The 25242-nt window shown below is 32.1% G+C and overlaps 1 protein-coding gene across 1 annotated transcript in view; it reads right to left on the reverse strand.

Moving 5' to 3' along the window:
* Nucleotides 1–25242, reverse strand: part of SVEP1 (sushi, von Willebrand factor type A, EGF and pentraxin domain containing 1) — a 362611-nt gene that overhangs the window by 133363 nt on the left and 204006 nt on the right. Inside the window, exons 13-22 of the mRNA XM_051962558.1 lie at nt 24856–24977; nt 23054–23162; nt 20264–20452; nt 19543–19776; nt 14437–14598; nt 11262–11423; nt 8104–8265; nt 5311–5402; nt 4153–4249; nt 1025–1138 (exon numbers count right to left, since the gene is read on the reverse strand). Coding sequence (XP_051818518.1) covers nt 1025–1138; nt 4153–4249; nt 5311–5402; nt 8104–8265; nt 11262–11423; nt 14437–14598; nt 19543–19776; nt 20264–20452; nt 23054–23162; nt 24856–24977 — 1443 coding nt within the window. The remainder of the gene's footprint in view (nt 1–1024; nt 1139–4152; nt 4250–5310; nt 5403–8103; nt 8266–11261; nt 11424–14436; nt 14599–19542; nt 19777–20263; nt 20453–23053; nt 23163–24855; nt 24978–25242) is intronic.

Genomic DNA, 25242 nt, shown 5'->3' on the forward strand with positions numbered 1-25242 from the left:
TAGGGAAAAAAAAAAAAAAACAATTAGGTGTAATTTCCTTGAGTCAACGCTTCAGTGTAGACAGTGGAAAAAATAGTAGAAGACCAGGATTTAAATTCTAGCTCTTCCACTTATAATTTGTTTAAACAAATCAGTTAACTTATCTGTCACTTGTAATATGAGAGAGTTGTGACAAATGACTTCTAAAGTCCCTTCAAGATCTGGATCTATGATCTAGTATTTGAATTACTTTTCTGAATCTTTAATAAGGAAATTCATTTACAAAGGCTGACATCCCCAAGTGAAAGTCACATTTTTATGTGGCCTCAAAATGGAGAAATAGAAATTCAGGATGCGTTCAAAGGTATGGTTACAGCTATTATAGAAAGAATTTTTTAGTCTTCTCTCACATATCTAATGTTTCATTTTCCTTCTAATCACTTTTTTGTTTGAAAAGCTGTTAGTACCTGGTCCCTTGAAAATATATTTACACATTATATTATATAATAAACAAAAGAATATTACATATGCAATATATATTATATCATATAAGGATATTAGAAAGTATATCATATGAGCCATATGAGAATAGAGGCAACTGCCATCTTAAAAATCCTTGGGAGTCAAAGTATTTTAATAATGGTGGAAGATGAAAATCTTTACTCTGTGCATGAAGCAAAACAGAAGTAAATGAGTTAAGCAAAATAATATTTTGTAGTTAAGATTGGTAAAAATAATCCTTAGACATAGCATTTACAAAAGTGCTTTTTAGGTTATGCGATATGATGAGATAAATGCATACATGAATATACCTTTGGGATTTAAAAATATTTTTGAAGTAGTTTCAAGTAACCTTATAAGAGATCTCCTTTCTTTAAAAGAAATATAATAAAAAATTCAGAGTAATTTAAAATAGGAAATCATGCTTCTTTACTCCACATTGTAAAAAAACAAAAGACCAACTCAGAAAAATTTTCTCAAAGTAAATTTCCACTTGATGTCAGCAATGCTTTATAATGAAAAACTTGTGTCATTATTCCATTACCTGTGTATCCTGCTGGGCACTGACAAGTGAACTTGTCAGTACCATCTTTGCACATTCCATTGTTAAGGCAAGGGGATGAACTGCACTCATCCACATCTACTTCACACTTTAAGCCTGCAATGCAAAACAAACAACACTGAGAAGCAAAAGCCAACAATATGGAGCCCCACAGTTTATAAAGCACTTTCCTCACTCTATGAGGTAGAGCACAGAAATATCCTCACCTCCATTTTGCAGAGAGGAGAAATGGAGCCTCAGAGAAGTTGATATACCCAAGGGTACACAGCTAGTAACTGGCAGAACCAGAACTCAAATTGAGGTATTCTAATAGTCTTTCTGATCCACTGAGTTTTTCCTCCACTTCTACCATTTATATAACGATTTACATGCCACACTATTTCTTTACAACAGCCTTGAGAGCCAAGTAGTTAACTATAATTATCTGTTTTACAAAGAAGGAAACAACCTCTGAGAATTTGTGACTGATAAGAAATAGAAAGGATCAAGAACATTTGAAGCCAAATATCATCATTTCCTATTCACCCAAGTTGACAGAAATAGCCTTTAGCACCACCATAATTAATTTCTAACTTATGTGCATTTGTTTACATAGAAATCTAGTTTAGAGAACTTTGAGGTAGCTGGGGCATAATAGATATATGGCTGGATTTGGAGTCAGAAAGATCTGAGTTCAAATCCTGCCTCAGACAATTATTAGCCATATAAACTTAGCAAATCATTTCACCTGCTTGAGCCTATTTCCTTATCTTTAAGATGTGCATGAGAATGTCATGATGATCAAATGAGAGAACATAGTTAAATGTTTTACCTTATGCTGATATATACATGTTGGTTGTTAGTATGTTTTATAAAAGTTAAAAATAAATACATCCATAACCTTTAAGGGAAATTTCTTTTTCTAAAGTTTCTACTTTGTTGTTGTTACTGTGATTTTTTTTTGTAAATGGAGAGCTCTTATAGCATTTTGACAGTAATAATCAATATATTTTCCCATGGAAGACATGTCAACAGCTGAGGTTAAAGCACAGTTATAGTTGTGAAAACAATATCCATTAGGAGTGGGCACACAATCCATATATTTTCATACCATGATTTCTGGTTTTATTTACACACACACACACACACACATCTTTAGAGTTGGCCAATGGGCCTTTCTTTTATTCTGATACAATTAAGTCTCACAACTTACAACAAAATAATTAATGTAGAAGTTATAATTTTACTTAAAAATTATATTTCAGAGGCTTTTTTTTAAATGTCTGTACTCTAGGACTATTGATATATTCACCCTGTTTCTAGCATTGGTCATAAGAAAAAAGTTAATTAAAAATAAAACAAAATATAAATGCAACTTCCTGGTGTAGATATAGCCAAGAGTGACATGCCTTTGCAAGAATCCAGTCCTGTTTAAGACTTTCCAAATAAGTACTATGGTCACTTGAAGTATGTATAAGTTAAGTAAGTTGCCCAGCGTCACCCAAGTAATGCCTTCAGAAGCTGGATTTAAATATAGTTTTTCTGAACTTCAAGCCCTATCCACTATCCACACTATATCATGCTGTCTCTTTACAATTTATGACAATAAAGAAAAAAATAATTCCTAAAAGTCACATACACAATTGTTCTTTATTTTCAGTGATGATCCTACTTAAAAATCATTATTTTGATTTTTTTAAAATTATATATCATAAAATTAATATTAAACACACTGAATTAAACTTGTTTTGTAACTATGTTTAAATAAATCAATTTCAATGTATAAAATGTCATGACTTCTCACTTACTCTGTTTCCATCAGGATTCTTTGTTCATACATTCCCATTTCCTTTTCCTTTTCTTAGTGATGCTTAGAATTGCTTTTTTGCTTTAAATTATGTCACATAGGTCTCTCCATAATTTTGGTGTTTCTTTTACTATTATTATCTATTTTATCCTATTATTATCCCATTATATTAATGTACAACAATTTATTTAACCATTTCCCTATTATTTGACATTTAGACTTTTCCATTTTTTGCAAGTATAATGTTAGTGTTAAAATCTTTGAATAGAAAGCTTTTTGATAATAATACTCATAACAGTATATATTCCCAACAACAAGGTTCTTGAATCAAAAACAATTTTTTTAAGTCTTACTATTTACTGCCATAGTACTTTCCAAAAAGTTTCTAATAATTTGCAATTCTACTAGCAAGGAATTAGTAGGTCCCTGTTCCTCCACAGTCCTGCTAGCATTGAGCTTCGTTATTTTTGCTAAGATGATAGGTTTGGAATTGACAACTCCAAATTGTCTGCATTTATATCTCTGATTATTAGTGAAATGATAATTTTTCAAATGATTATTATGTTTTCCCTCATTTTTTTAGATCAATCTGATAATTCCCTGGTGTAAGAAACTCCCATTGAGAAACCTCCCTCTATGAATACATATAAACACCTACTCAGCAACTTATAATCCTAAATTTCCTGGGACATGAAAGGTTAAATGAGCTGCCCAGAGTACACAGCTAGTATATATCTTAGGCAAAATTTGATTTATGTTCTTCCTGGCTCTGAAACCAGTTCTCTATCTACTATGTCATTAATTCTTTCTCCCTATCTGACTGTTCATAGCCTTTAACTATCCATTAGAGATTGGGATTTACTATATATATTTTAGATATCAACTTTTACTTATAATATTTATAAATATTTTCTAATATGTTTTTCTTTTGATTATATTTATGCATAAATTTACATATTTATAGGTATATTTTGTTTTGTTGATAGTTTGCTTTTGAATATAGTTATAACAGCTAAAAAACAGAACAGATAGTATTTTACAGCTTGAGCACATGTGAATGTGGCCTATATTAGAATAAAAATCTTGGATTGCTACAATAGACAACAAAAAGGAACAGCTTGAAAGATTAAAAAAAAAAAGGTTTGATTTCTTTATGTTCCCTCTCAACTGATTTTGGTCTATTATATTGGAATATTTATGCATGTTCTAAAATAATGCTTTATAATCTGCATTATGCTTAACTTATCAGAGTGTTTTTTTATGATGTCTCATGCTACAGCCAAAATTTTCACCTTACTATATACGAACAGAAATTTTAATTTACCTGTAAATCCAGGTAGACAGATGCAAACATATCCACGTCCTACTTGTTGACAGGTTCCACTGTTATGACATGGATTTAGAAAACACTCATGGAAAACCTATCCATGACAGAAATTAAAAGTCAGAAATGTCATGTTCACAAACAAAATTGTTACTAGGCAATATATTATTAGCCATGGTAATTTTTTGTTTTCAGAATGCCTGCCTATTTATTTCAGACTTTAATACTTGTCACTTATATATCTTTGGTCCTTTATAAAATAAATGGATTTCACCAACATGTTCCCAAATCTGGATTTGGGAGTCTTTTTTTTTTTTTTGGATTTGAGAGTCCTGACCCATGATAAGTGAGCATCTATATGTTCACTAGATTGAATGCCAGGAAAGTTATAAACTGATTGGATATTGGTAAGAATGTTTTGGTATGAAGCCTCAGGAGAGATGGAGGATAAACTGCCACAATACATTATCTTGTTCTCTCCAAGAAGGAATATTGTTTTTTGACCCAGCAGTATTAAACGTCAAAGAATTGATGGGACCAAATTTGGCTAACTCAATTTAGTTATTAAGACTACCAAAATTTTTGCTTATTATTACTGAACAATGAAGAAGCCATGGATTTAGGATAGTTTGAGAGATTATACTTCTGGACCTTTCTTATAATACACTGAAATAGAAAATTTTTTGGTTGGAAAAAAATTAGATAAAATTTCTCATGAAAGGTGAATGAGCCTCTTTCTCAATCAGGAAGAGTTTTGGGTTATTTCAAAATGTTCTTCAATTAAAAGATGTTTCATGTTTTTTAATGAATTAAAAAATACCCCATTTATACACATATACAAAAATCCTTCATCTATAGTCATAGCAACATAAATAACAGCAGCAATCTTATCATATGTCTCTGTTATCATTTTTAAAAATCTACATATTTCTTTTTTTTTAACAAAATGAGACTGAATTGCCATTTTTAGAGTTTTACTATAAAACCCAATAATGTGAAAATAAGTCATAGGCATTTTTTTCTCTCTTTTTTTTTTTCCTGGGGGGGTGGGGTGGGATATAGTTAAATTAAACTGGGCATTAGACACATAATAAGAGCAAAATTATTTTTTTTTCTGTCATTAGAGCTAATAATATTCCAGGTAATATTCTTTCTTGCCTGGCTGCTGACTTCATACTTCTTGGTGATATGTCCAGGAGAGGCTGACAGCATGATACTTTCCTCTGCTGCTGAAAAAGTTGAACTAAAACCTAGGGAGAATGTGCAGATCAATAAAAACACACTAACATTAAATTTTATGAACCTTTGATTGGTGCTGTATTCCATGAAACTTAGAAGGAAGTATATAAACAGAAATAAATTCTTAAGTGGACAATTCAAAAATTTGAAATGGAAATCAATAAAGAGAAAGAGAAAGAATTAGAACAAGATTATTCAATAGATAAGTCCATGTAATCCTTCATTAAAGTAGTTGCACAATGCCTCATTGTGTCACAGAAATGATCCTGGAATCTAAAAGGCTCTGATAGTGAAATGAAAATGTGTGCTGGTTCTATCAAGCTGTAAAGGCCTCAAGTATAGACTGAAAAATGGATTGAATATTTATTTTGCCAGGACCAGCCTAGGAAAGTTTCAAGAGAGATCACCTAGAGGATTGCGGCTAGTCAACAATGATTAGAATTATCCTTTATCGTGAGCATAATTTTCATTCACTCATTCATTCATTCTTATTGTTCCTATTGCCTACCATTAAGCACCCCTTCTCTAGGCATGAGGGACTCAGGATAAACCTAGTCAAACAATTTAAATGGCTTCCAATTGGCTTTGAAACATATTTATCACCATTAATTACTCCTTCAATTTTGATAAACAGTGTGTAGGGGCTCTACAATAACAGGGGCTCTGCCTTCAGAACAATGGAGACAATTGTCAATGTTTCCACTGGAGAAAAAGGAAAAAAAAACCTAAGACTTCAATCTTATGAGTGTTGTACCTTCACTGCTCTTCTTCCATCCTCAATTGGCTTTCCTACTTATGGAATTTGTCCCAAAAATCTTAGAACAGTTTTAATAACTTCAGAAGTCTAAATGCTACAAACTTTAAAAAACCACATTTGAAAGCTTAATTATTTACAATGCAGCTTATTAATATTCATCATAGCCATTGTCTTATATTTATCAGTTTTTGAACTTTCTAAAAACCTTTAGAGCAGCTGCCTTAATCAATAATGAAGTAATAAAAACTGGTATCCTTAAGATCATCCAGAGAATGAAGTTTTGATGCACATATGATGATTTTGATGTTATTCCTCCAGAAAAAATCTGATTAAGAAAAAGCAGGTGATTGAAGTATCCAAGTATCTAAGTGATATAGCGAATAGATTATTGGCCAGGTATCAGAAAAGCCTGGGTTTAAATCCAGCCTCAAACACATATTAGCTATATTACCCTGGACAAATCATTTACTCTCTGTTGACCTTAGTTGCTCTAATTGTAAAATGAGGATAATTACAGTATCTACCTCTCAGGGTTGTTGTGAGAATCAAATAAGATAATATTTGAAAAGCATTTAGAACATTACCTCGCACATAGTAGCTGTTTTATAAACATTTATATAATATCTACTACAAGTTTACTCTTGCTCTGAATCCCTTTCTTTCCCTACCAAACAAGAGAAGCTCCTCTACTAATACATTCATTTAAGAGTGTCATTCATAAAATTAAGTTTAAATTGAAAAAAGTATCCAAAACTCCTGAACCAAATATTAAAATAATTAAGTTTTCAAATTATGTTTTCTCTAAGTTTGTAGCATTTGTCTTTCTGAAATTCCTAAATCTCAAAAGTGTACTAAGACTTTTGGGACAGTATATATCTGATAATGATTCTCCATTCTTTGCTTCTCATTGGAATGAGACTACCTGATACCATTCCTGATACCATGCTTATTTAAATAAACGTGCTGGAAAGAAACTGAATTTGGAGTAAGAGGATTTGGGATCAAATCTTCTGTTCTGTTTCACAATCTGGTGCTAAACTTCCCTGTCACACAACTTTCTCATAAAGGTTATGCTCCAGCCAAACCAGAAAATTTCCTCAATTTTCTCATATTTCCCAAGTCCATGCCTCTGTTTGTGTCATTTTCTAATGCTGGAAGATCCTCCTGCCTCTTTTTCAACTATCAAAATCCTAATCAAGGCCCATTATAGACACATACTTCTCCCTGATTTCCCCAAAGTAGAAGGGAGCTCTCCTTCTTTCCTCTAACCTTTCTTTCTTTTGTACTATTTTGTCATTAGAGCTAATAATATTCCAGATAATATTCTTGCCAGATAATAAAATGCTGACTTCATACTTCTTGGTGATATGTCCAGGAGAGGCTGACAGAATACTTTCCTCTGCTGCTGAAAAAGTTGAACTAAAATCTAGGGAGAAGATTTTATTTTGTTTTAAATTTAATTGAACATTGTCAACATGTTCAAGATGTTAAGCTTCAGCATGGATGAGGACTATCTTATTTATACTTTTATCCTTTAGTGAATATTCCAAAGCCTTGTATCCAGCAGGTATTTAAATGCTTGTTGAATTGAAGTAAATCAAAGAATCTTTTAAATTGCATAAATAAGTCTAGCTAACCTAAATCAGTTGATGACTGAATTTTAGAGTCTCCACATTGATAATTTCCTACATTAACGAAATCATAGGTATGATTTTAAAAATTCAAAAACATTCTTCTCCAATAATTTAAATATATGGACATTTTGAATCCTCATCCCCTGCTTTGGGCTGTTCATTTATCTCTTTACATTTTCAGTGTTTAACTTGGTGCCTGTAACACTTCCCTGAGCAAAGACAGCCATAACCATAATTAAGTAGAATCCCAAGAGAATGGGAGCTCAGCCACAGTTTATTGGTATACCTCTCTTGAACAGTAAGAACATGTTATTGGCTTACTTGAACAATCTGTGATGGATCTTGCCCCAGTGATTGTTGTTGTTCCATAAAAAGGACAAGAAAGGCAGAAGGACTTTCCTGAGTTGGGTTGATAATAGTCTCTGGGGCATGGATAACATGGCTTGATGCCAGAGCGGGAGAATTCACCTATCGGACAAGGCACTGTAAAAGAAGGGGAAAATCTGCTTAAAAAAAGAACACATTTCCTAAACGTTAAAAAAAAAAAAAACTCATATTATTCTTGTCTTGGTAGAATAACTTTTCTTTGGATCCCTTAAAAATGCCATAGAGGTATATTACATTTTACAGGGAGAAGAATTATCACCTACCCAGAGTACCAAAAATGAACAAATTTTTCAAGTGTCCTTTCTGAGATGAATTCAGTGGATATGAAGGCACATTTCTCAGAGAAATTCTCCAAGTACAGAATGCATAATTACTGAATGTTTCAATCATTTTAACTGTTTGTGACTGCTTCCTTCTCCCCCACCACTAAAGTAAAGTATTTCTAAATGGCATCAAGTATTTGAAATATATTTTATCCAGAAATTCAAAAGTGCTTTGTACAAATTAATTTAAAATGTCTATAGAGAATGAGAAAAGGAAAGGATTCCAGGATGATTGCTATCACTTTGAAGGAAAAGAAAGTGGGTCTCATTTATTTGTCTATTTCCATGTGAGGAGAAGAGCTCTGCTTTTCATCCTCAAATTTTCTTCATTAAAGTCAGAAGCCCTGAAGATGACCCCATTTAAGGGACTACTAATCTATTTACAGAGATGAGTAAGGTTCTTGTGAAAATAACTTGTTCATTCCTATCACCAGTATAAATAAATACATTGGTCAGGTGCTGGCATCAATCACACTGATATTCAAATACAGTGATAGCATTATGACCTTTGATAACATTTAGTTATTTAGTTCATCCAAGCTATATTCAAAACAATTTCATGGGACGTGTAAAAAAAAAAAAAGAAAGGATAAAAAGAGAAGGAAAGAGAAGGAAATTTTTGTTAGTAATAGAATATACTTTCAAACCAATTCGGTGACTTTTTATAATTCTTCATTGAATATTTACTATTTTTGAAATTAAACTAGGCTCTTTGAATTACAGATTAAAATTGTTTTCTAACCTCAGGAGTTAAAAAAAATCAATTTTATTATATCAGCTCACGTATTCTTTTCTAGGAAATAATTATTTTAATACATAGCTCTGGTTATACACTCCTTTTCAAAAATTTAAAATGATTCTTATTCCACCAAATGAAATCCATGATTCATAATCTGGCATCTAAGACCTTTATATTTCAATGTGCCTCTCTGGATTTAATGTTAAATTAGGCCTTCTTTCATAAACCTTTTAGAAATTCTTTCCCATTCCTCTGAATTTTCTATGGCATAATTGAGATATCTAGTTGGTGCAGAGGATAGATGCCTGGACTTTCAGACAGAAAGATTCATCTTCCCTAGTTCAAATCTGTCCTCAGACACTTAATAGCTGTATTACTTGGGCAAGTCACTTAATCTTGTCTGCTTAAGTTTCTTCCACTTTATAGAATGAACTGGAGAAAAAATAGCAAATTATTCCAGTATTTTTGCCACACAAATTCATTTGGGATCAAGAAAAATCAAACATGAGTGAAACAATTGAACAACAATGAAATGATATACTTAGCATATACTTATAATTCACATTATTTGGAGTTTTTTGTATAAATCTCATATCACTCTCACCCTCATTAAACCACAAAATCATTTAGGCGTGGCTTGTGCCTTAATCTTTTCATCTCCCTCATTGCTTAGCACAGTGTTTTATAGAGAGAGAGAAAGGGGGTAAGGTGGGAGACAGAGGGAGAATGAGAACTCCAATGTTTATTATTGCTTAGTATACTTAGTATAAATTTAATTTATCCCAGTAACCTGTAAAGGAGGAGAATGAACATGTCTTACTTATTGTCCTCCTTAGTGCTTAGTACAATTCTTTGTACATAGTAGGTATTCTTTATGAGTTGAATTCATTTGACTATGGAACATTAGCATAATTACTAGGCATATTAGGCCTACATCTTTTTAAATTTTTATCTAATACAATTCATGCAGTTTCAGAGAAGTCAGAGGCACTCAAAATTCCAAGTTTTATTATCTTGGGTCTGGGAAGAACCTAGGGGGTCTTTCTGCCAATGCAAATTAATATCCTCAAACAGAGGAAGCAAATCAAATTTATGCCAAACCAGAAAAACCTTGGGGAAAGCATTAGGTTGAACAAATGTTCAACTCATTGCCTTTCTGATTCATTTAAATCATCATGCTATATGGCATGAATTTCATCTCTCATAGAATTTAAAGCTGGAAGGAACCCAGGAGACTACTAATGGTCTGTTTTGACAGATGGGGAAAATGAGACTCAGAGAGACAAACTGAATTCATGAGTAGTTAATGGATCTAACTAACAGGGCTCTTTACCCTAAAATCACAGGGTATTTTTCCTACTTATAATTCCTCCAATGATGGTAAACTCCCATAGAGCAGTGACTAAAATCCAGAAAAGTCATCAGCTAGATACTAAAAAAATGATTGTTGATTGAATTTGATAACTAGAGTGTTCCCCATAAGTAAGAATCATGAAAAAGGTTGAGAATTATATCTGAGATATACTATATACATAATTTTTCATGGATACCAAAATGGAGTTTTGGCTGTAATATTCTTTCATACTTCCTTTATATGTTTCCCCTGTCTCTATCCTGCCAATAAAGAAAAAAAAAAAAATGGGGAGAAACCATTTTCAAAAACACTTTAAAAAAAGGATTATTCTGTTATCCAAGTAAAATAGTCATAATAATAAGACCTATTTTTATAACCAAGAAATACTATTAGGCTTTCTTTTGAGAAATAACATTTATCTGAAAAACTCTAAGCCATTTTGGCTAAAGATAAAGGAAAAGAAGAAAAAAAACATTATGGGATCCTCAATAATAATTTTAATTATAATTGCCTCCAAATTTCATCCATTTGATTTCCACATTCTCAAATTTCTACAAAATTTGAAAAAGGTATAAAAAACCACTTTAAATATTGAGCTTTTGGAAATCCTCCACTTCTTTACATAGAGAACATTCAATATATGTGGTAACATTTCAATGTTTGAGTTTTTGCTAACCTCCACAGGCTGATACATCCACAGCTCCTCTTTTCACAGTTGAAGTGTTTTCTGGACAAGAGAGGCAGTTCTTGGAACCAAATTCTGGCTGATAGGTGCCCAGAGGACATGATTCACAAGTTTCTAGACCATTTGGTGAGTAGGTGCCTTGCTTGCACTGAGCTAAAAGACAAAATTATGCAGAAACAGTCATTAAAAGATTAAATTTTCAAAGGCAATAACCATATAGAACACATTTATCTCGAGTCCAGCTTAGAAAGGGGCAGGAGAGACATGAAGAATTATCCTAATAGAGTTATGTCAAAATATAATGATGCTTTTTAGCCCCCATTATGTAACATTATAACTAGAAAGAGCTGGAGAAGGGTGACTTGTGCAGCTTGGGCTGGGTAACAGATTATCATTCTCCATATGCATGTTGTATTCCTTCAATAGGATATATTTTTGAGAGCAAGAGACATTTAATTATTGTGATTGTATCCCCAGGTTTAGCACAGTGCCTGAAATCATAGCAGGTGCTGAACAAATGATTATGGGCTGTATAAATCAGGAATGGTAACCAAAGAATAGTAAAAATAATTGATATGCATATAGTCATTCAGTCAATAAACTATTAAACACCTACAATTTGGCAGACTCTACTAAGGTTTGAAGATACTACACTGTACTATATTATATACTATACCAAACAATGAATATACAAAGGAAGGCAAAAGACAGTCTCTGTTCTCACTATGCATTACAATCTTCACAATAACACTGTAATGTGCATAATGTAAATGTTATATCCATTTTATAGATAAGGAAATTGAGATTAAAGAACTTGCCAAAGGTCATGCATCTACCAAATTATAAATCCAGGACTCAAATCCAGACTCTTGAATCTAAAGGCAGTATATTTGTGTCTTTTATCCTCAGCCCCCATCACATTAAAGCTCTTTCAAGGGGAAGACAAAAATAACTCCTTGAGTATCCTATACAAAATCAGACCAAACTGCTTTCACATAGATCCTCCTTAACCCCAAATCTCAGCTACAGCTTGTCAATGTAAGTCTTAAAGGAAGGAATGTGAAAATAGAAAACTAAAAATAGATTTACAGAATTTTAGAGCTGTGAGAGATTTGAGAGATTCTCTAGTTTAATTTGTTCTACCCATTAGGAATCTGTCTAGAGAAGTTAGATTTTTTTTGTTTGTGATCACATAGCCTGTTAGTGGTATAGCCAGCTTTAATATAGCCTATTCTAGACAGAGGGATTTCAGAAATTATCTGATTATACCTACTTGTTTATAGATGAAACTCAAAAAGATAAAGTATTATACTTGAAGTCATCCAGCTAATTAGTGGCAAAGCCAGAAGTAAAATTCAGATTTCCTGATTTTGTCTAATATGATATTCTCTCTTCTATACTATTCTAGTTCCCAATCCACTGTCCTTTCCTTTTATTCTTATTCCTATAGTAACTTTCATTATTGTATAATTAGCATTTGAAAAGGATGCCAAGTGACCTTGATTGCATCAAGTTTACCATAAGGCAGTGAAACCTATATCTATATTAGCTACTTTTGAAATGAGATGTAAATTGCTTTTAGATTATCACTGTTTTCAGTTATGTCTTTGTTATATTCTTTTTTGGGGAAGGGTGGGGAGGGGAAGAAATACGCTCAGAATTCCTGTATGAATATTTCTATATACTCTGTCATTTATAATACTGTAGGAAAATATATTGAAAGTAACCAATAAACCCCAATAAACTATTTATTTCATTAGCAAGAATACTGCCCTGCTAGTCATTATCTTTATTTTATTAATTCCTAGTTTAAAACAAATTAAATCCAATTATGAAAGGCAGTGTGATATAGCTGAAAGAATGTTGGATTTGGCTCAATCAAATCCTAACTTCAAATTTTACTAGTTATGGCACGGTACAAAGAATATCAGTTAGAAAGACAGGAAATCTGCATTTTAAAGTCTAGTTTTCCCTCTAACTTGCTATGTGATCTTGGGTAAGTTCAACTCACCTCAGGCCTTAGTTTCACTTATAAAATTAGATAGCTTTATAAAACTAGATAGCTTGGGAGATCCCATTCTTTCCACAGATCCAAATTCCTATGACTAATTTTTTGAGCCATAGTTCAATAATCTAAAAAATAGGCATATTTTATAGTATCTACTTGTCAGAGTTAATACAATGATTAAATTAGGTTTTGTAAGTCTTGTACATAATCTTACAAAAATGACTTGCAAATGCTATATCAACATGAGCTTTTTTTCATAGAAAATATCAGAATATGAATTTCTGTAAACAGATGTAATATTCCAATGCAACAAAATAATTCTACTTCTTTCCAATAGAATTTAAGAAAATTCTAGCATACCAAGTGAGAATATCATTGTTATTCAGATGTGGTTATAGTAGGATTTGACCTATATACAATATAATTATTAGGTTTTAAGAAATCTATATTTCAATTAACAAAGATTAATGAAGTGCTTTAAAGAGTTAAGCTATGCATGTGAGGATTTATAAATAAAACACAAAAGGGGCATTAAAATCTAATATGATACTTTCAATATGTCCCACTTTTCTTTCTTTTTAAAATATTTTATTTAATTTTATTTAATAATAACTTTATATTGACCAAATATTTATCCCTTGCACTCGCTTCTGTTCCGATTTTTCCCCTCCCTCCCTCCACCCCCTCCCCTTGATGGCAAGCAGTCCTATATATGTTAAGATATGTTGCAGTATATCCTAGATACAATATATGTTTGCAGAACCGAACAGTTTTCTTGTTGCACAGGGAGAATTTGTCCCACGTTTCTTTGTAACAATTTGTTATATGTGAAAATTATAATTTCAAAATAAAAAACTATGTTGATTCCTTTTAGCTACAATGAAAGGAAGCTCTATGGAATAGCACATAGAGTGCTTGTTGGAGTCAGGAAGACTTGAGTTCAAATCTTACTTCAGACAAGTATTAGTTGGGTAAGTCACTTTACCCCTCTTTGACTCAGTTCCTTACCTATAAAAAGAGCTAAAGAAGGAAATGGCAAATGACTTCAATATCTCTGCCAAGAAAATCTCAAATGAGTTCATGAAAAGTTGGACATGACTGAAACAACTAACCAAGAACAATCACAAGCTGGAATGAGGATGATTCTCTCCTACTCACCTTTACATTCAGAGATGCTTCTTGAATGGAGGTATTCAGTGGAACTACCAGCAGGGCAAAGTTTACATTCTACTTTTCCCTCTTCATCTTGATAGGATCCAATCCAGCAGCTTTCACAGACATTATGTTCCAGAGAATAATAGGTCCCCAAAGGGCAATTAACTGTAGACAGACAAAGCAGAACAAATGAAGATTAATTGGAGAATTCAGTGAATTGCAACAATGGAATGTAAGTTGAGTCTTTTCATCCCAGGAATGTGGTCAAAAAAAATTTAAGGCACTATTATTTGGGGAAGACATTTTTAATTGTTGGCCATTTTCTTAACTGCCTGACCTTATCTACTCCTAGAAATAGTAGTGTTTACCTAGCTGCAATTGCTATGTTATGTTACACAAAGTTCAATATTCAAAATATGGGTGTCCAGGAACCCATATATAAAAGGATGACCTAAATGTTAGGGAACACCAAATTGTCCTATCGAATGCACAATAAGTAGGATACTTATCCCATTCCATAGGTAAGGAGAAAACAATGATTACTAGGTCAATTTAAATTTCAATATCCTCCTCTGCCAAAAAAATGTGTCTTCAGCTATTTATTAAACCTTTCCTTACATAATAAGAAATGGAAGATAATTTTCTGAAGATTAATGCTAGTGTATTTTTATTCTAGGTAGTTAGGTGCCCAGATATGGATCTGGATTTAGGAAGACCCGAGTTCAAATATGGCATGTGTGACCCTGGGCAAAAGTCAGTTAACCTTGTTTGTCTCAGTTTCCTTGTCTGTAAAATGAGTTGGAGGAGGAAATAACAAACCATTCCAGTATCTTTGCCAAGAGAACCCCAAATGGAGTTGGGAAGAATTGGGCATGAGTAAAACAACTCCATTCTGGTGATTGACACAAGATCAAAGGTAGTGAGTAGCACATTTATTCAATTTGATACATTCTTAAGGTTTGATTAGTTTGGAAAAGCTGATTTATTCCTCCCCTTTGAGGATATTATTTCCATTGGCAGATGCCTCTGCTGTTCCCAGATCAATTCCTTTCCCTTCTCACCCAGCCCTCTCCCCTACCCCAATCAGCTGCCCTAGGGAAAATGGCTCAATTTTGGATTTTTTTTTTTTTTTCTTTTCCTCCCTCCTACTTTAAGGCTTTGGATCTAGGGAGGCCCAAGAGGAATGAGATCAAAGTAAGCTGACTCACAAGACTATCTGAAGGAAGTTAGAATTAAAATCTCCTTGGGATGTTTAAGATCCAGAGCTCACACCCTTAAGGTCATTGCCAAGGTTACCCTGACCTTGATCCAAAGACTGTATAGGATATGAAGGGGAATCTGACAAAGCTCTGGGAGACAAAGGTTCAAACATTTTTTTGACTGTTGAACTTGCCAACTGATTTTAAAGTTTAAACTTAATGACTATTAGCAAAACCAAACAAATTTGAACAAAACAAAATGATAGTGCATAAAAGCATTATAATTTCTATATGAACTAACAAAAGCATCTTGTTTGCTTCCACATCCTTGTTTGATTTTTTTTGTTTTGATATGTTTTGTTTTGAGATTCTCCAAACATTGTTATGATTATTGCCACTTGTTACCCAGTTATAGTTTATATGTATGGTATTCTGATTATGTTTCTTCACTTTGCCTCACTTCATATATTGTCATATTTTTCAAATTATACTTTCTTCTATCACAATAATTTTATATTATGTTTACAGACCATAGTTTATTCAACCAATACCCAATCAGTAGTCTAGATAGAACACATTTTGCTTCCAATTTAAAAAATTTTTTCTCTGATTTTTTTCTATTGCTGTCAATAGTATATATAAGGCAGTAAAATGACTTAAAGGATATGCACACTTTTTTTTTTTACAATAGTTTATATTATCTTGTTTTTCAAATTTGCTGCTTCAATTCAACAGTAAAATAATGTTTTTTTCCAAACTTGCCAACACTAAATTTTATCAATTTTACTAAATATTTGATAAATTAATATGAATAATATGGGATCTCATAGTTATTTTAAGTTGTACTTATCTGCTTATTAAAGAGTTTGAATAGCTTTTCCAAGGGATTATTGATAATTTGTATTTCTTTCTTTTATTACCCACTCATATCTGTTGACTACCATTTCACTGAAGAATTAAATTCTAGTATTACAAATTTGAACCAATTCTTTATTGATAAGAATAACAAGAATATCCTGTTACATATTTTATTAAATTTTTATCAGATTTTCATAATCCATTTCTTTCCCTTTTACTTTGTATGGATTATTTTTGCTTATGCAAATCATAAATTCCCATAACATACCCAAATACACCTACTGTATCTAGTTTATTTGTTTAAATATAAGAATTTTATTTCTCTTTACAATTGTGCAGAATAACTCTCATTCTATTTTTTTCTTAGATTTTTATAATGTACTTTTTTCTTTTTAGGATCATTGACCACCCACTTATAATATGTTATATAAGTTATAAATTTAATTCTATTCTCAATTATACTATTAAATTTTCTTGACAACAACAATCAAATAATGATTCCTAATTTTCCTATTATGAGGGTACACAAATGGAAGAAGGATGCACATTTTATAGGGAGGTCCTCCAGGTCCTCCTTTTAGTGGATAGCAACTGTCCCAAGAACATTAAACACCAGAATATTAAAGGTCTTTCTCAATGAGATTTATGGCCAAAGAGATTGGCTGAACAAAATACTGGGAAAACCAAGTGGTTGCTCAGATTGTGATTTGAAATTATACTGGTTATTATATCTGCTGCTAGATATATTATTCTATCCCAATCAGAGTTGAGAAGTTATTTTTAGGAAATTGTAAATTGTTTTTATTGACTCCAAGTTTCCATAATAATTAAAGGCCCATTTTTTAAATATAAGCATTTTACTGGTGGTGCTGTATGCCAGTGAATTCTGGAATGCTGTTATCTCTAAAAAACTAAAGATGAGCATTTACATGAATGATGATAGAACATAGAAAGGGCACATGGTTAGTGTGGATAGGCTGCAACATATGATCAATGATGATCCCTGATGAAGAACATGAATTAAGTCATCAAGGACTTTTATGCTAGAAATATGGGATATGGGATGATCATTTGGCAAGTGTGAGGGATGACAGAAAGCCAAACAGAGTACTCCATTGGTACTCTTATGCTATCAAGAGTGGCAGTTCCCTATCAGTTTGGAACATCTCATGTTTTGAAATTTTGAAACAACATGAATGAGAGTAATACAAGATGGGAAAGCTTGTAGGGTCAAAAATCTGCTTCATTAAAGAAACTCCAATTGATACAGCTATAGGGACAGGAAATTTGCCTATATACATCTTTGAGATGAACATAGAAACACCAGTGTTTCTAGTAAGATGGAGAACCACTGAGATTTAACACTATGAAGTAAGGACCTAGGACTTCACATTTGTCCTCCATATGTCTAACCTAAGGACTCTTGGTCTTTGCTGATCTTCCTTTATGTATTCTCTCCCCTAATTAGAATGTGAAAACTTTGGGAGAATAATCTAATTTTATCACTACCTAATACAGAACACTTACTGAGATTTTTTTTTAAATTAATTTATTCGTTATTTAAATTTCAATGTAAATTTAAAAAAGAATGCTTAGATTGTCTAAAAAATTGATTTGTTAATCAAGTTCTGTGTTTATGAAGTGTATCAGATTTAACTTTTTTTTTCCCCCTTCATGGGTTGTTTTTTCCTTATCTACTTTTAGAATTATCTCATCATTGTAGTCTTAAATATTAGATAATAAAGTTTCTGAGTAAGATTATTTATGGTTCTTTTTGATAAAATTCTACAAATTTGGCCAATTTTCAACTTCTCATTTCTAGTACTTCTGAGAATTATTTCTTTCTGTGTGATTCTCTGAAATTCTTTTGTTTTTCTTTGTTTTGGGGAAAGCTTGACATTCTAAAACCTTTCTTTAATCACCCCTTCAGTTCCATAATTTTCTCACTGAAAAGCTTCTGGAATTATTTTTCTGCCTCTAGTGTTCCTTTCACCATTATATCCTTCAAAGTAAAATAATTCAATGAATCAATTGTCATGTTTATATTCTCTCTCTCTCTCTCTCTCTCTCTCTCTCTCTCTCTCTATATATATATATATATATCTAAGCTGTTTAAATTTATTAATAATATACCCTTAAATCTATTTGCATGTAATTTTCTTTTTTCATTTCTAATTCCTTTAGCATTGCTATGACCCATTTGAAATTTTATCTTGAGAAATTTCTAGCTTTGTCCTGATACTACTTTTGATCATTTTAACTCTGGAATATTTTTTCTACTGCTTCTGTTTCTCTGTACTTCCCCACCCCCCAACCCCAGTCTTCTATAATTTTTTCTCTCTTTTTCTCAACCCTTGGAGTGAGTTTTAAATCTCCTTTTGAAGATTTGGGTCATTCTGATTTTTTTTTTTAATGTTCTATTACATGTTTGGGGAGGGGGAGGTATTTTCTGTGGCTTCACATGACCATCTTTCTCTAAGCCTAATTGATCATTGATTTTTAAGAATCTATAGTAGATTACATAGCATGGCGGTTTCACAAGTTGGCTAAAATATAATGTGTTTTCAGAATGTACACAGAATTCAAGTCAACAGGCATGTCTGGACAGGGTGATTTGGGAGATTACCTACAAATTATGGCTGCTGTGTGAAATCAGCTGCAATACACACATAGTTCTATTGTTTTGGAATAATTGGTGAAAGTTGTAGGATTTAAGAATGATAAACATGATTTGATTTTGTATCCCTAAATGTATATTAATAAGAAAAATAGTTTCCTTAGTCTGATTCTCTGTGAAACAATGGAAAGAACAGTTTGATGCACTAGTCTCAATTCTTATTCTATTATTAATTCCTTTTTAGATTTCGGCTGAAATCACTTCCTCTTTCTGGGTCTCAGTATCTTCATCTGTCTAGTGATAGGAGTTAGACTAGATGATTCCCAAGGATCTTTTCCTATGATCCAAGGGTAGTGACAAACCTTGTTGTGACAATGGAAAAGCAAAAGAATTTTACAAGTACTAGCTAGTTTACCTGAAATGAAAACATCTTACCACACATTCGTCCTCTTAGCACCGAGCCTGGTCTGCAAAAGAGAAATGCCTTTTCTGTTTCCAATGAATTGCTGTCAGCGATCACCATTTCTGATGCAAGTTGAAAAGCATACATGGGTTCCTTATTGAGAGTCCTTTTAAGTCGGTTGGTGATTGTCTCTAATGTCTTCAAGAGTCGTTGCTGGTTTTCCAATTCAAGAGTATCATTTCTCTGATCAGGCAGAGGTACACTTGCTGAGATAAGGAAAAAAACAAACAAACAAGTACATCTGGTATTTTGTAAAGCTGTAGCAATAGGTCCTCACTAAAAAGAAAACCCTTTTAAAAATACCAAGGGAATTTTAACATGAGCAAAAAAAAAAAAATGCCACATACATGTGACTCATCATTTCTTTGCACAGTAGTTGTATACTTAGACAAAATTTCCATAAATTTATATGGGATTCTCTTATTAAAATACAAAAAACTATACTCTAATTTTTTCATTTTAAAAATGTGCCTGAGCTTATTATCAGGTCAAGCTGAAACAAGTATTTTATATATATTTAGATTAAAGTATTGAAAGTGGAGATTCAAGGAGCAAAATTCTCAGTAATTCTTTCATTTAATGTTTTATTTCTTTCTTACTAGATAGTAAAATGAAATGACAAGTAAAAGAAATGAAAGGAAATGTAGAAACTTAAAATAATGTTCAGTTTTTAAAAAGTATTTCTTTTATTACCTGTAATATTAAATATTAATTTAATTTTATGGTCAGATGTTGAGGTGCTAAGTTTTTCATGCCTTTTGATCCGAGAAGATTGAGTTTTACCAGTCCTCACCACAGGCTTTTGAGGCTGTTCTTGAATGATATCCATGAAATCTTCATAAGAATAATCCACTTTGTTATCTACACCCCAACCACCAGGACCTAGCCAGTTGATACAAAGAAAACATACAAACAGTTGATGAATGCTCTATTGGATACAAAAGGAAAAGCATTACATTTGGAATTAGGAAACCTCTCACTCTTGGCTTTTATACATACTATGTTATTTATCTTGGACAATTCATGTAATTACTCAGATTTAGATTCCTTTTTTTTTTTTTTTTTTTTTTTTTTTTTTTGTAAATTGGGATTAATAAATACTTGGACCACAGGGTGCTGTGAGGTTTAAATGAAATGATGGTTATAAAAATGCCTTTTTTAAACTATAAAATGCTATATAAATATAAACTACTATCTTGATGACTAATAGCAAGAAAAAATTTCTGACTTTGTGATCTATTTTGGTTTTCACTGTTGTCCCTACTGAAAAGCAGGCTGGTTTTTGCATTACCATGAAACAGGTTGTAAGCTCCTTGAGGGCAGGGACTGTATCATTTTTATTTTTACCTTCATTTTATTTACCTTAGCATAAAGTCTGGAACAAAGAGAGTTAATAAATAATTGCTTAATTTTTGAATTGAGCTGGACTCTTTTGGGATTTTTTGGACATTTTGGGACAATACTATTCCTGTTACTTCCTTATTGCCTTAACCTCTTTTAGGTGACTGCCAATAAATATGGCAAGCTTTTCTTTGATGGGATAGATTAGCTCAAATTGCAGTCTATTCTCACTAAGGAGAGAGAGAGGAAAAAAGAGAGAGAGAGAGAGAAAGAAGAAAGGAGGGAGAGCTAAATCTGAAATAAGAAAGAGAAGACTATTTGTCTTGTTCCATAAGATAAATTAATAAAACTCATCCTAAGACAGTAGAAAAGCTGATGAAACAAAATTAAAGTCTTTTCAATCTCACTGAATAATGTCTTTGTTTTCTTAGAATAATACTGCTTACACAGATTAAATCTCTAAATTTAGATGAATGTTTTATATATGTGTTTGTGTAAATGTACATGCATATGTACATACATACATACATATATTTATATAAAAGGGGATATATAAATAAATAAGGGGTTTGGACTAAATGCCCTCAAAGGGATCTTTTAGCTATAAGTTTATAGTAGTGTTACATTGCACCAAATAAATTACACCTGGGTAAAATCCTATATTAGAGTCTTCTAGGTTTCCTTCTCTCCTCCCTGCCTCCTTCTATGTTTCTCTGTCTCTCTTCTGTTACCTTTAGTAAGGAATGAGGCATAATTAATACTAAGGCTAGTTACCTTCCAAACTAGTAATTAAATGTAGATCTTTTTCATAAGAAAGTTGGGTACCCCTAACATAACAGTATTTTCAAATAAATGTTAAAATTTTTGAGTAGAGAGAGATGAGAAGAGACCTATTTTAATTAGTAGATAAGGTTGGCTAATAATCATTAGTTACAAAGATTTATATGCACAACTGTAAGCCATTTTCTTATAATGGTGAAAGAGGATAAACAGTACTGACATTTTATTTATGTCATTAATTTTCTTGTCAGTCCCCCTCATTTTTCCCCAGAGGTAGAATAGTGTTGGACTTTAGAATAGCCTTCACTGAATTTTTACAACTTATTTGAATCCAAATTAGAGAAATATATTGGAATTGGAGAATTAATTTTCCATTCATATTGGTTCCTTCCTTTAGAAAGAAGGAAAGAAAAGAGAGAGGATAGGGAAAAAATAAATGTAAAGGAGAGAACAAAAAGAGAATGAAAAGAAACTTTATTTTCAAATGAAATATTATAGTTCAATTAAAATGTTGATAAAAAAAATAAAGACTATTTTGGAATATTTTGCTTACTTTGAGGTTAGGTCTCCCTATCTCACTCAGGTTGAAAATGCAGTAGTCACTGATGGTCTGATACAAATTGTTGATCAACTTGGCAACTTTACTTAGCCTTATTTCCAACCTGGGCCAGTTTACTCTTCCTTATTCATCTAGATTCTATTAACTATTCCCTCATTCCTTTTGAGGTTAGAAGTTCATTATTTTGGAATCAGATTACTTTGTGTGGACACTTGATCAGTTTAGGCCAAATGAAGGCAGGAAAGAAAGAAGAAAGAGAAAGGAAAGGGAAGCAAAGGGGAAAAGTAAAAGAGAAAGAACAAAAGAGCATAAAAAGAAAAGAAAATTTGCATTCAGAGAAAATATTCTAATTTAATTGAAATTTTGATAAAGGTTTATTATAGCTCAGAACTCCTGACTTCAAAAGAGATCCGCTGGCCTCAGTCTCCTTAGTAACAGGGATTACAGTCATAGACTCAGGTTATATTTTCAAGGATGCTTTCTTTGGGTTAAAAAATTAATCTTAGGTCCAAAGAGATTATATTTTAGTTTCTAATAGTTGTTTATGCTAACCAACATAATTTGATAATTATGTGGCTTATTTTTTCTTTCTTAAAGAGCTTTAAATAATATTGAATCTGTTTAATGATAAACTATATAGTAATTTTCAGTCCCTAATGATCACTGTACTGTCTAATTTTATACTCAATAAATATTTTTAATGAATCACACATTATATCTTTTTTGTCAATATTTTTCCTGATATGCATCATATCTAAAAGTTGATATTGAATAGATGACACAAAATTACAATGTTTAGTTACCAATTGCAAAGCCATTTTCATAGTCATAGTTATACTCTAGGCAGTGTTTTCGTGTCCGGTTCTCCAGTCTGCAGTCAATGTCATCAACATCATTACAAAATGATGGGACCTAGAAACCCCAAATGAAGAAGCTGTAAATCCAATCTCAAAAATCAAACTACTTTTTCTATATCTTTATACTTTGCATCATATATTCAACTTCTTACAATTTAATCTTCTTGGAGCAATGAGAGATAAACAACAATTAACCCCTTTCCTTCTTCCATCCCTACTGCTTGTGGTTTCTGTACATACTTTCAAAACCTGGATTGGAAAGTCAACAAATATTCATTAGGAGCTTCCTATTTGCCAGGCACTGGGGGAATACAATTGAAAGGCAAACTAGTCCCTGCTTGTAAGGAATTCACGTTTTAATAGGAGAAGTGAACATAAAAACATCTATGTAATGGTAAGCCATATACAAGATAAAATGGAAGCAATTTTGAGAGGGAAGATGCATTAAGAAAAATGAGATATGGTAGGGAATGACAGGAAAGGACCTCTGTAGAAAATGGGACTTAAGCTGAGTCTCGAAGGAATCCAGGAAACAGAGATAAGGAAAAAATGCATTCCATCAATGTTTGTGTTACTTAATTTCTAATGTTTACTGTGAAGTTCAGAATTTTTAAAAGTTATGTTATTGCCTTCTCATTTGCATGTAGGTACTAATTTAGTCTCCAAGGATTTTGTTGGTGGATCTTTTTCTTCTTAAATTCAACAGTGATAGTAATCTTTCATCTCTTTTTTTGAACATAGTTCAAAAAAGTTTTGTTTTGTTCACGTCATTTCACTTTTGTCTAACTATTTTTGACCCTAGTTGATGTTTTCTTTATTGGATATACTGGAGTTGTTTGCGATTTCCTTTTCCAGTTCATTTTTTCAGATAAGAAAACTAAAGTAGAGTTAAGTGACTTGGCCAGGGTCAACCAGCTATTAAGTATTTGAGGCCAGATTTGAAATCAGGAAGATGAATCTTTCTGATTTCAGGTCTATCACTCTATTCACGATTCCATCCAGATGCCCTTAGAGAGACTACCTGCCTCTTTTTTTTTTTTTTTTTAATACTGAATCAATGATATTGTTTTAAATGAGAACTTATGACCTACAGACTGTCTGGGCACTTGATTTTCATGAGAAAAACAAACAAAATCCTTCAGAGATTACAGCATTTTTTTCAATAACAAAAAAAAAATACATTACAAAATAGTTTTGTCACAAACTTCCAACACTAATTAATAAACTTAGAATGCATGTATCTTTAAGAAAACCATTTCATAAAATATCACTTTCACTAGGAAGCCTATTCTGATCCTTCTAGTTGCTGCTGTCCCCTTATAATTTTGTCCTTGGAAACTACTCTGCATATATTTTATATATACAGTATTTACTCTTCTATTTTCATATTGTTGTCTCTTTCTCATCTATAACAGAATATAAGCTTGGAGGGCAAGAACTATATATTTTTTTCTTTGTATCTCCAGTATCTAGCATAAGATCTAGCCCATAACAGGCATTTAACAAATGACTGTGGAGTGAAGATAATTCCTGGAATTTAATATTCATGAATAAAACTTATGCATAATGACAGGTAGCACAATTGAAGAGAGGGCAACCCAGAAAAAGAGAATCTGGCAGTAATTATTCAAGATGTATATTACCAAGCAAAACTCAGAAAACTTTATTATGAAAAAATGTCTCAATAACACCCTTCCAAAAAAAAAAAAAAAACTAAAAGAAAAAAGAAAAGAGTATTACTAACCTACCATTTCACCAAGAGTTGTCTCAAAAGCTTTAGAAAAGTTTTTTAGGAGATCATTGTTATCACAGCACGCTGTTTTGTAGTGCATCTCAAAGGATTTGAATCCATGGTTTGCAAAACGATTTACTAGAAAATGTAGGGAGAAAAGCAGTTTTTGTTGGTCAGCGATTTTGTAATGGAAGGGTTTTAACTTCAAATGACCTCTGATATAGAGAAGTTTATGCAAAATGACTTGACCTTAATGCTTCATTTCTCACATTGTTCATTACAAAAACCAGAGATGCCACTTAAGAAGCATTCCTGCTTCTTAAGAAATAAACAAAGAGCAAAGTTAAATTGGAGTTACTCAGTGATAAGAATTTGATTCCCAAATCGTGATAGTTTCAACCTC

The sequence above is a fragment of the Antechinus flavipes genome, chromosome 1 (genome assembly GCF_016432865.1).
Source record: "Antechinus flavipes isolate AdamAnt ecotype Samford, QLD, Australia chromosome 1, AdamAnt_v2, whole genome shotgun sequence".
In the NCBI taxonomy this organism is placed as follows: Eukaryota; Metazoa; Chordata; class Mammalia; order Dasyuromorphia; family Dasyuridae; genus Antechinus; species Antechinus flavipes.